Source organism: Syngnathus floridae, chromosome 16, assembly GCF_059516105.1.
Source record: "Syngnathus floridae isolate MCC-2025c chromosome 16, RoL_Sflo_1.0, whole genome shotgun sequence".
In the NCBI taxonomy this organism is placed as follows: domain Eukaryota; kingdom Metazoa; phylum Chordata; class Actinopteri; order Syngnathiformes; family Syngnathidae; genus Syngnathus; species Syngnathus floridae.
In genome coordinates, this window is record NC_142428.1 from 9355001 (window position 1) to 9366029 (window position 11029).

General features: G+C 46.2%; 2 protein-coding genes across 5 annotated transcripts in view; one reads left to right on the forward strand and one right to left on the reverse strand.

Annotated features, from left to right (window-relative positions):
* The window catches only part of slc18b1 (solute carrier family 18 member B1), a 6150-nt gene extending 3564 nt beyond the window's left edge, over positions 1–2586 (forward strand). For 2 of the 3 annotated variants that reach the window (XM_088401053.1, XM_088401055.1), the window contains exons 6-13: positions 364–520; positions 598–836; positions 901–992; positions 1459–1554; positions 1637–1711; positions 1875–1968; positions 2147–2196; positions 2320–2586. In XM_088401053.1, the coding sequence (XP_088257179.1) occupies positions 364–520; positions 598–836; positions 901–992; positions 1459–1554; positions 1637–1711; positions 1875–1968; positions 2147–2196; positions 2320–2374 (858 nt within the window). In that variant the 3' untranslated portion in view covers positions 2375–2586. The remainder of the gene's footprint in view (positions 1–363; positions 521–597; positions 837–900; positions 993–1458; positions 1555–1636; positions 1712–1874; positions 1969–2146; positions 2197–2319) is intronic. The other variant, XM_088401054.1, reaches the window with a different exon arrangement.
* Positions 2587–2688: 102 nt separating this feature from the next.
* On the reverse strand, positions 2689–10954 carry ahi1 (Abelson helper integration site 1). 2 transcript variants are annotated; one of them, XM_088401052.1, is made up of 25 exons: positions 10447–10954; positions 9866–9972; positions 9224–9642; positions 9062–9141; positions 8772–8961; positions 8507–8699; positions 8306–8401; positions 7951–8136; positions 7707–7862; positions 7504–7636; positions 7310–7433; positions 6723–6952; positions 6458–6561; positions 6223–6341; positions 5874–6145; positions 5537–5700; positions 5377–5410; positions 5198–5226; positions 5004–5090; positions 4872–4916; positions 4624–4786; positions 4259–4305; positions 3888–3976; positions 3286–3480; positions 2689–2888 (listed from the first exon to the last, which is right to left on the reverse strand). In XM_088401052.1, the coding sequence occupies exons 1-24, from the start codon at positions 10454–10456 to the stop codon at positions 3288–3290; spliced, it is 3270 nt and encodes a 1089-aa protein (XP_088257178.1). In that variant the 5' UTR covers positions 10457–10954; the 3' UTR covers positions 2689–2888; positions 3286–3287. The 2 variants fall into 2 exon arrangements, with proteins under 2 accessions (XP_088257178.1, XP_088257177.1); XM_088401051.1 differs by having other exon boundaries at positions 2689–3480.
* Positions 10955–11029: the final 75 nt, after the last annotated feature.

Below are 11029 nucleotides of genomic sequence, written 5' to 3' on the forward strand. Positions count from 1 at the left end.
ATTCCCCGTCGGCTGTTTCCTTGGCAAATGCTCGCCAGTGCAAGCATGTAAGGATTACTGCGTGAAGCATTAATTGGTCGGGTTTGATCAATAGGGAATCTGTTGTGGGGAAACTATGCAACTCAGTTTGAGCTTTAAAAATACACGCAATTACGTAACAGCAACCTGATTTAGCCAATAAACTAGCTTTTTAGTCCTTGCCTTAACCGTTGGCGATCAGTTCACAGGGGCGGTTTAGTTGGACACGGCCACGGGTTCTGATCTCCTTTTTTTGTTCCACATACTGTATTGTTCATTGTGTCTTGTCATAGTTGACATGTGGAAAATGCTCATGTGACTGAATACAGCACTTTTTCCATGCAGGGGAGTTTGGAAGTGTTTACTGGCCTGGGCCTCATCCTGGGACCGCCGGTGGGAGGCTGGTTCTACCAGTCCTTTGGATACGAGGTTCCATTCATGGTGCTCGGCTGTTTCCTGTTGATTATGGTGCCGCTCAACATCTACATCCTCCCTTCCGTTGGTATGATCCCATGTTGGTTTTCAGCTTAGCCAACAAAGTAGTCGGGTCTGATCAGTAAACTGTCAGTCACTTCTCAGACGCCGCCTCGTCAAAGAGCTCCTTTCTGAGACTTCTCAAAAACCTGAAAATCATCCTCCTCTGCTACGTCATCTTCACCCTGAGCTCGGGTCTGGGCTTCCTGGACGCCACCTTGTCCTTGTACGCCGTGGAGGAGTTCCAACTGTCGGCCGGCTATGTGGGCCTCATCATGCTGGGTCTGTCCTTCCCGTACTCGCTGGGCTCCCCGCTGATAGGTTTCTTCACAGATAAATACCCCGTGAGTATGAAACGCCATCTTTTCTTACGAGTCTTCTTTTTAAGCGTCAGCCTTTGACCTTTAGGCGACTAGGAGCTGGTTCATGGTCATGGGAGGCGTTGCCACGGCTGCTGGCTTCCTCTTGATGGGGCCTGCCCCTTTCCTCAACATACCAAGGTACTTTGCAACTAGGTGGAAGCACAGCACTATTCATGAAGTACTTTCAAAACAATTCCAACCGGAACAAAGTGTCGCACACACTGATAAAGCTCAAAGCCAATGAATCAAACTAATTCCAAAACGCACGAAGTTATGTGCTTTATTTTCAGTTAGGAGGTAAAACAAAAACTAGCATTGATGACGGCAACTGTGTTTTGACCTCCTCCAGCTTCATCTGATTAGCATACCAAAGAAAGACCTCCAACAAGGAGGTCAAAACCCGCGGCAAAGAAAGATTATGCAAAATCCACTTGGCCTCATTTGGTTCTTAAATTATGAAAACAAGTTACTGTAAGACAACAATCATTACATGTCCTGTGAAAATATTGCAGTTGTATAGTCATTAGATTTCGGAACATGAATGCATGTAACTTCAATGCGGCCCTAATACAAATGTCTCCGCGTTCTCAATCCCCATTCTCAGGCAACTGTGGCTGCTGGTTGTTATGCTGGGGGTAATCGGCTTTTCCCTGGCCATGACCGCCATCCCCATTTTCCCAGAGATCATCAAGTGCGCCTAGTGAGTGCCCGGGGTAACGTTTCGCAGTCTTACATTGCAAAGGTCGAGCGAGATCATTGGTTTCTTGCCTTCTCTCGTGCAGCGACAACGATTTCGAGGAGGGACTGAGCACTTTAGGAATGGTGTCAGGGTTGTTCGGAGCGGTTTGGTCTACAGGGTGAGTTAAGTCAAAGTTGTCGGGTCTGATCTGATCAATACGGAAATCTGGGTGCAGAGCTTTAGAAATCCATGAGAGGTTAAAAAAAATCTTGATTAACCAGCAATGTAGTCTGGTCAGAATAATAGGGAAGCTAAGACGTATGCTTGTAACCTGTTTGCAGGATGTTTTACGGGCCCACCATGGGTGGCGTCATCACACAGCGGCTGAACTTCGAGTGGGCAGCCGCCATCCAAGGAGGCTTGGCATTCCTGGCGGTAATCCTGGCGTGTCACCTTTGATACGTAGTTTTTTTTTTTTTCTCCAATTGTTATTTTCCTGTGTCAAGCTTTTAAACAAATACAATTGTTGCTATTGCCTGTGGACTTCCACAAGCGCATTCACAGTAGGCACACACATTTCAAGTGTTGATGGTGTGATGCAATGTGTTGTCAGGCATTCCTGCTGGCGATCTACTACGTCTCACATCCGGGGACGCCGCAAAAGTAAGCGACATGTTTCAACAGCACAAACTAATTAGTACAGAATGTGCCGAAAGTTGGCAGACAAAAAAAGTTTAAACATCTAACCAAATACATAAAACTTTGCTTGCCTTTTTCCACCTACAGGCTTCCCGACAAGCGGCAACAAACGGATGAAAGACTTCCACTATTGGATGAATAAAATACTTGAGTAAAATTGTTCCAACGTGCGTGAAAGCACCCTGGTTGCCTACCCTCCATTAGCAGATGAATGTCACATCACACACACTAAATGTTTTGATTATTGTGTACTTGTCGGGACACAATTGTCATGTACAATTTCAAGTCAATGCACCCTGGGACCCTCCTTTTTTTTTTTTTAAATAAATCTTGTATATATGTAAATGCCAAAAAGTCAGCTGGCCCGTTGTACTTTTATCTTCAGGGGATAAAAAAAGTATGTGTTGTTGGAATACTTTCCGGATGCACTTTAAATGATGACAGAGGCAACTCAAACAATGGTAAAAAGTTTAATACTGTATAAAAATTAACTGTTTAATATAAAATAATTTCTTGTCACAATATTTTTTTAACCTGTAATTTATAAGTAATACATGTGTTGAGCACAACTTCCACAGTTGTGCGATTTGGGACTTGAAAGTAACACGACGGGGGATTTCGGCAAATCTCGTTTGATTTCACAAGTGATGATAACCCTAGAACAGGAAATGGAATTTACTGCCACGCAGCAATGCATGATCTAGCTGCTCAGTTCAATACAACAAATTCATGATAAATCACACTTGTTTTTTATCAAGCAGGTAAATAATAGCTTAATAGCTTGTGGCTAACGGCTAGCGTGGAGTAAACAAATTTTTTGTCGCATTACACACTGGCTAGAAGTGTGTTAAAGTTAAGAGAATCAAATTAAGTGGCTTTAACATTATTTTCTATGGAGGAGAAATTTGTTTTGGAATTAGTACAATGAATTGTCCCACTTTGAAGTTGCCACTATGCAGAAATTCAGCCCGTCTAATAAATAATGTCAAGATGGTTGGCCTTTTATATAAAAATAATAGAAAAAAGCGATGGTCTTCTGTACAAAAAGTGTACCGTCATGCGTCGAGTGGCACAGCATCATCAGGCCTCTTCGTCGGTCTCTTCGGGAGTGGGCGACAAGCGGGTCGGACTTTGTCGGCCGACTCAGTTCCGATGTCCGGGTCAGAAAACGTGGCCTGAGATGATGCGGGCACTGGTGGTGGCGGTAGCCTTTTCAAGTTCTTTTTCACTTTCTTTTTCTTTTTAAGCCTGTGCCAAAAGGAAAATGTACAAATTAATACGGCACGACCGCTATGAATTATTATTTTTTTTAAGCCAATTCCGATATTTGGCAGAGTAAAATTATGGCAACCGATTAATCGGTTAATTAATTCCCAAAAATATAACAAATGGAATGACTTTTACTCCCTTGATTTTTACTACAAATATATGAATTACAGGCTGAACAGGTTGGGTTAAGGTATATACCTTGACCCAAAATATTGCAAAGTGAGTTCTAATATTTCCACTTGGTCCTCTTTAGTAGCGAGGCCTCACTGTGACTTATTGTGGTGGTTTTGCGTCGGTGTTACAACTGTATTGCTTCATCACTGAGAGCAGTTTCAATTCACGTGGAGACAAAAGCAGAGAGACTTGAAAAGCAATTTGGTCCTTACTTGGCTTCCGTCAACTCTGGCTCTGTGTCGGTTAGGGTGGGCTCAGAGAGAAACCGAAGTTCTCCAGAAGGAGTAAATGCAGTGGAGACCTGGGAATGGCACAGGAGCACATACATAGTTACGTAGTCATGATGAAGTGTGAATGATGTCTTCATTTTTGGGATGAAAAAGGAAACCCTGGCCAATGCAAAATAAAAAAAGTTTGTATACCGCTGTAAGCTGTCATCTGGTATCGAGTTGCCCTCTTGTGGCTTTTCTTGCAACTACAGAACTATATAACGTCTACAAGGACAATGCTTGCAGTGGCTGTTAGAAAAGCGTTTGCTGTGAATTAGCAACGAGGCAACAAGTACACAAGGAAATCAGCTCACTCTCGTCGGTGTCGTCCTCTCCACGGCCGCCTCTTCACCAGAGTCTCCTACGAGCACAAAGCAGCTCCACATGAAAGCTGATCACCATTAATACCGTTTTAGTGTTTATTGCAGGATCTGTGTGTGCGTGTGTGCTTTAAGAGGCAGGGCTTTTGTGCTGGGAGTATAAACAGTGTCAACTAAAAGGTTTAGAAAGACCATAATGTCAATGCTCATTTCTGAGCGTTTGGCATGACACCAGCAACCTTTTATGTTGAATTGTCTTCTGTGCAGTAAATTGAACAGTAAACTTCAACTACTTGAAGCGAGCACGTCTAGCCTCTTATTCGGAAGTGTAGGAGCGAGTGCGAGTGTATCCGACGTACTGGGATCGGCGACGTAGGCCACAAGAAAGTAGCCCTGCTGTCCGTCCGCCAGGCTGCCGAACCACCAGTTGTCATTATCCTTATAAAGCACGCGGATGGCGTCACCGCGCCGCAATGTCAGCTCGTCCGAGCGGTTGGCCTTGTAATCGTACAGTGACACCACCTGTGGGAGAGAGACGCATGGTGGCTGATGGCCACATGGCGGCAGTCGCATTATTTTCGTAGCGGAACGCGGAGTGCGCGCTTACCACATGTTGAGACGAGTCCGACGAAGGTTCATAGCTGGGCAGAGACTGTAGTGTGACAAATGTTAAGCAGGTAAGTGTGAGGAGGAGATCTTTTGTGAAATACATTTGTAAATTTGGAGACGGCGTCCTCACCGTCTGAAGCCTGGACGTTCCCTTTCGATGTAGCCCGACGGGACTGAAGCCGCCCAAGAGAGGAGGGAGCGAGGTGTTGGCTCTTATCTGAGGGGGGGAGGGAGACATCAGTTCCATGGAAAATGTGCACAAAAGTGTGTACCCAATAAAGTAGCCAGTGCGTGTACTAGGTTATGAATAACGAAAAGATGTACCGTGCTGATGTCTGAAAATAGGCTCCTTCCTGTCACAGGGAAACACAAAATAATAATGTAATTCAATGTTAAAATAATAAAAGGTTCCATAATGATTGTAAACGTCATCGTGCATCATAATAACAACATTCTAAAGAATCTGAAGTGATATTGTTGACAGCCACTGAAGTAAGCAGTACCTGGTTCAAAAGATGAAGACCTGCGATGTGGATCCTTCAAACAAACAAACAAACAAACAAACAAACAAACAAACAAACAAATAAACAAACAAACAAACAAACAACATGGTAAGCTTAGATGTTACACAGCATAAAGAAGGGTAGGGGTTGCAAAATTTACCAGGACGGAATCCATTTGCTCTTTGACTCGCTGCATTTTCAACGCCTGCCTGGTAGCTTGTCCCAAGCGGCCGACGGAGAGGGAGGTTGGCGTGCTGCAAAGCAGCTCGGGCGTGTTTGACACCGGCCCGAGCTCCTTCATGCCGAGCACGTCCAGCTGGGACACTGCAAATGGACAAAGCTCGAGCGTGGGCCGTTGTGGGGGTGACAAAAAAAACAAAAAAACAAACAAAACAGAAGCTGCCTTTTCTATAAAAGTCATTTACAAACATGCTGGCAACATTTGAGCCAAGTTTCCAAAAATAAAAGTCATGATAATATAGAGCGGCCAGTTCTACCTTTGCGGTCATGCAGGTAGAGTTGCACGGGCTGGCCCTCCCCAAAGGCGCAGAAGGCCACCATGTTCTCGTGAGGGTGGAAAGACACCCCGCACAAGGGTGAGCTGTAGCAAAGCCGAGAGTAGACGGCCACCTGGTCGCCGGATTCAGCGTTCCAAACGTACGCCATTCCATCCTCGCTGCCGGAGAAGACGAAGCTGCCGCACGGCGTGAAGGTGCTGGTGATCCTCTCCCACTGGTTGGTGGCTCCCGTGTATTTTTTCATTGTCATACTGAGACAAACAAAAACTGAAATATTAGTGATCAGTGATCGATCATTGTCAACAAAAATGGTGAACTTGAGTTGTACATTCTGAGATCCAAGTTCCTGAGGACGTTGTCTTTGGCATGAATGAGGAGGCAGCGGCCGCTGGGATGGACCTGCAGCATGTTGATGGGGATCCCCTTTAGGGCCGCCTCCGTGTGAATCTGGAAGACACGCTCAAGTCAGGGTTGGCTGAGCAATGACTTGAATGTATTCAATGAAGAGATTTTATTTTTCAAGCCTCATCAGCCGGGCCAGGCCGAAGGGAGGTGCGCATTACCTTCTCCACACACCAGTGATGCCAAGGCTGCTGCTCGCCATCGCTCACCGAAGTCTTCCACATGACGATGCTGCCCGTGTTGTCCGCCGAAAACATCCTGTCTCCTGGCGTTTTGCGGAAAGCAACGTTGTTCAGGCAATTTTTTCCCCCCATTTTTGTCATATATCAAGTTAGGAAGATCCTGATGATAAACGGTGGCCCCCTTCATCATTTAAGATTTCGTCACCCAGAAGTACAAATAACATCGTGGCTTAACGTTGTCTACCTTCGGCGTCAAAGCAAATGCTGTTGATGAAAGCGGTGTGGGCTTCAAACTCGCGCAGGAGCAGGCCGTTGATGTCATCAACATCGAGCCTCCAGGCGCGGACAACACAGTCATAGCCGCCGGTGAGCACCAGATGCTGCGCCGCCGGGTGGTACTGGGCCGTGTACGCAAACGACGGGTGCGGCAGAACCTTGCGTGCGGTCGGGAGGAATTGCTCCACATCCCACTCCCTGCAAAAGCGAGTAAAAGCACCACGATGTATTTTGCGCTTGTGTCCGCGGTTTGATTTCATAGTGGCCTCCGGTCTCATGGACATCACATTTCGATTAACCGCTAGCGTGTCCTCTGCCTCCACACACAAGCAACTCACCTCTTTATTTATTTAAAAAAAAAATTTTTAAAAAAAGAAACAAACAAAAAAAAGGCCTTTCCTCTCTAATACAATACATCTCCTCACCTCAAACAATAACATTTCCTCAAATGGCGGTAGTCCTTCCTAAGAGATGCTGGATGTGTCCTCTACGCAAGACAAAGAACGCCCTCCTCAAATATTGTTCACATAAGTACACCGAGCGTGAGCAGCGCACCTGACGGTTCCATCGGAGGAGATGGACAAAAGTCGTCTGTCGTCAGTGGACCAGCAGAGTTCGTAGACGATTTTAAGATGGCCGCTGAAGGCCGCCAAGGCTTTCCCAGAGGGAATCTCAAACACTGCAACAAAAACGACATTTATGATACTCAGCAAAATTGTTGTGAGGTTTTTGGGCCACGTGTCACTCACCCACAACTGGGAACAAATCTCTGTCGGCACACGCGGTGGCCAGAAGCGTTCCGCCATGAGAGAAGAGCACTGCCAAGCAGCCCATTTGACCTCCGCGGAAGGCCAGCACGGGCTTGTTGGGAATGCGACACACCTTCAAAAGAACAACATTTCCTTGGTCCCAAAGCCACACCGATCACGAACGAGGCCTTGTTGACACTGACCTGGCCGGGAATTCGGCTCCACTTCAACACCGGCGCGCTCGTCCCTTCTGCGTGCAGCGAGGACGTCCTCTTGGTGGCACCGTCCTGCAGCTCGCTATAGGAAGTGTTGCCTCGCTCCTCCTGCAGCGCCATCATGGAACGCACGCTCGGGTCCACCTGAATGCAGTTGAGAACAGGGACCGCATAGCATGTGTTTATTTTTCTGTCACAACCATATGGCAACTCTTTTTGTTGTCTTACTTACGTGCTGAGGTAGTCGGATGCCTTTGACGGTGACGTAGAGGGTGGACGCGTACTTGACGCGAGGGTAACGCCGCCACCACTCTACCACCTCGATGGTGCGAGGCTGCCTCTTGGCCGACGAGGGTGGACAATAGAGCTGAAGGCGGATTTTGCTGCCGGTGTTCAGCACGCCGTTGGCGCCGACCGGCTGGACGTTTAAAAAAACAAAAAAAAGAGCCAGGAAAAGTATAAGCAAAAAGAGACACAGCTTGTTGTATTTTTTTAACAATTAAATCCATCCATTGTATAGAAGCAATTAAAAGTAATTTTCCACAAAAAGTCCCCTTTAAAGGGCAATTCGGAGTTGAAGAAAATACCTTCAAGAAGGCCCATGCGATCTTTCTGAATCCTCGCTCATGCGTCTCAACGTCAACGTTGGATTTGGCTTCCTCCATGGTTAGAAAGTCCAAGATCTTTTGAGGGCGGAAAGAAGATAGGAAGGTAGGAAGGCAAGAAATTATCAACTGGAAAAAAAGGCTCTGAGGTTTTAAATGTTGGAGCATTTTTGTGTGCATCACCTCAAAAAAGAGGACAACTTTTGGGCTCTCGGGGTCCCGCCCTACAAAGTGTGAAAAGGGCTCGTTGAAGATGATCTGCTCCTTCCACTCAGGGATGACCGACTTGTTCTTCTTGAAGTCGAAGGGCTGTGTCATGATGGGAAGGATGTGGTCCACTGTGTCTTGCTCGTAAAATGATGACACCGGACGATGGCTGAAAGCCAAACATCAAAATGTCTAGGATGTTGTGTGTTAGATTATCTTTAAGGGGGGGGGGCTTTCTTACCTGTCTTTCTTTTTGACGTACTGGCCTGTGATGTCATCCACCACGTGGACCTTCACCATGGGATGCGAGACACGCAAGTCCGTCTTGAGGCCATCCGTTCGGTGTACGTACACCCCTAACACCAGGCCGTCATTTTCGTTATTGGTGGCGGGCTTTTTGGGCACTTCATTGGCGTTTCCTTCCTCCGAGGCTGCAAAAGATCCGTCAAAACTATGTCAGCGGTGGCCATGGTAGAACAAGTGGCCGGGGAGCAGAAATCCCAAAGGCTTTGTTCTACAAAAAGTATTTACTTGACTTCTTCTTCTTCGTTGTCTTCTTCTTCTTTTTCTCCTTGGAGTCACTTTCCACATCCCCGTCCTGGTCATGATCTCTGATGGAGAGAAGCTCTATCAATACAAAATATTAATTTGAAATATAAAAACAGCAATCAAATTCAAACAATGAAAACCCACCCAAAATCCGACTCGGCGGTGGCAGATTTCACTTTCTTCTTCTTTTTCCTCTTCCCTACGTCGTCACTCCCTCGCGTGTCTTCGTCTTCTGGCGTCATCTGCTGCTGGTACTCCCGCAGCAGCTCCTCGCCGTCCTTGTCGTCATCTCTCCTGGCGTCGTCTTTCCGTCTGCCCTTCTTACTCCCGCGTTTCACCTCCTTCTGCTCGCCCTCCGCTTCAGGGCTAGCGGCATTGTCGGGCAAAGGCCGGCTGGGAAGTTCCCTCTTAGTCTTCCTCTTGGCTTTTGATGGTTGAGTGTCCTCTTCGTTGTTGCCGTTTGTGGCCGTTTCAAACTCACGGCCATCATGTTCCAGATGATGCGCGTCGTCGTCATCGGACTCCCCGCCCTTTGTGACGCGGAGGTTCTTGAGAGTCTGAAGCTGGAGAGGAGGAAAATCATTCATTGAACATTCTCTGGAAGAATACGCAGATGAAGTCAAGTATGGGAAATGTGCCGACGTTAAAAAAAAAAATAAAAAATTAAATCTGATGAGTAAATTGGATCAAAAGTTTTTTTTAAATGTTATTTTTGGCATAATATATTCCAACAAAAGCAGTAGTCTTGAAATGTAAGGCAAGACATAGACGAGGAAAATGACTTACCACAATGCTCTCGTTGATTTCGGGGGTTTTCTTCTTGGACTTTTTCTTAATCGACTTCTCTAATGTCTTGTCCAATCCGTCCTGGGTCGCTGTCCAGGTACTTCCACCTTTAATGGGAATATAGTACACAAATCAGACAACAGCTACTGGAAATGCTGCACAGTCAACGTAAATGTGGTTAAATGACTTGACTAACAGAGTGACTCCTCCGGATTACATGCACCTGACACTTTATTAGGTTACTAGACAACAGAGTAATTCTCGCTTGCAAATATGGACCAGATCGCCAAGAAGTGTGATTAGCACTTTGTTGAATGTATGTCTCCAAAAATCTGTTTTTTTCTTCAATGTCTTTGCAAAAACTAATATGTAGAGTGGCCCGCAAGACTGCCTGCACGTGGAAGTGTTTATTTCTCAGTGGTGCCATCAAGAATGCAAAAGCTTTTGTCACCCGGAAGTACGTGTGACGCCACGATGACGTAACCATAAGAGGGATATGGAGAGACGCAGCTTTTACACTTTTGAGCTTTTACATATTTTGAGTCATCATTCTCCAAAACAAATTTTAAAGAATAACTAACCTGCAGGCATCACCGTCGTCTGTCATTTAGCTAGCTACGTTAGCGTGCTAACGTTAGCTCAGCTTTGCTGGCGGTGACGTCATACGCAAGGGGTTATTGCGTGTCCAGTTCGGCGTTCAAACGACCTCTCGGTGAACTCTGACCCGGTTGGCAACCAAAGGCGGTCATAAATACGCTATGAATATCAACATAGCGATAACCACAACAAAAAGTGTAAGAAAAGATAAGCCCGCACGCGTAGTAATTCAGTAAGTCTGGGGTTCAGTGTAATGAATCAGTGCATATACAACACCGTTGTGACCGTTCATTGTGAATAAACGACCTTACGACGGTGGTCCGAAACCGTTGCGCTTTTCCTCCCCCTCACACTACGACACCAATTAGTATCTGTTTTATCGGTACTTTCCCCCGTCAGCGAGTGGTTTATTCGGCCAAAAGTAGACCGACATCCTCAGCAAAACACTTGAGCGTTGACATGGCTGCGCGAGCGACGCTTTTATTCTTCTTCGTTTTGTGTTTTTCTCCTCCTTGTCCTTTTGTCTGTGCTTGTGCCCCCAGCAGGACTACAAATGTAATTACAAGT

Excerpts from the sequence above, each read along its gene's own strand:
- ahi1 (XM_088401052.1), bottom strand. Across the intron at positions 7,863-7,950 it reads GCATCCGACTACCTCAGCAC|GTGGACCCGAGCGTGCGTTC; the intron begins GTAAGTAAGACA and ends AACTGCATTCAG. Across the intron at positions 5,701-5,873 it reads CTACCTGCATGACCGCAAAG|TGTCCCAGCTGGACGTGCTC; the intron begins GTAGAACTGGCC and ends GTCCATTTGCAG.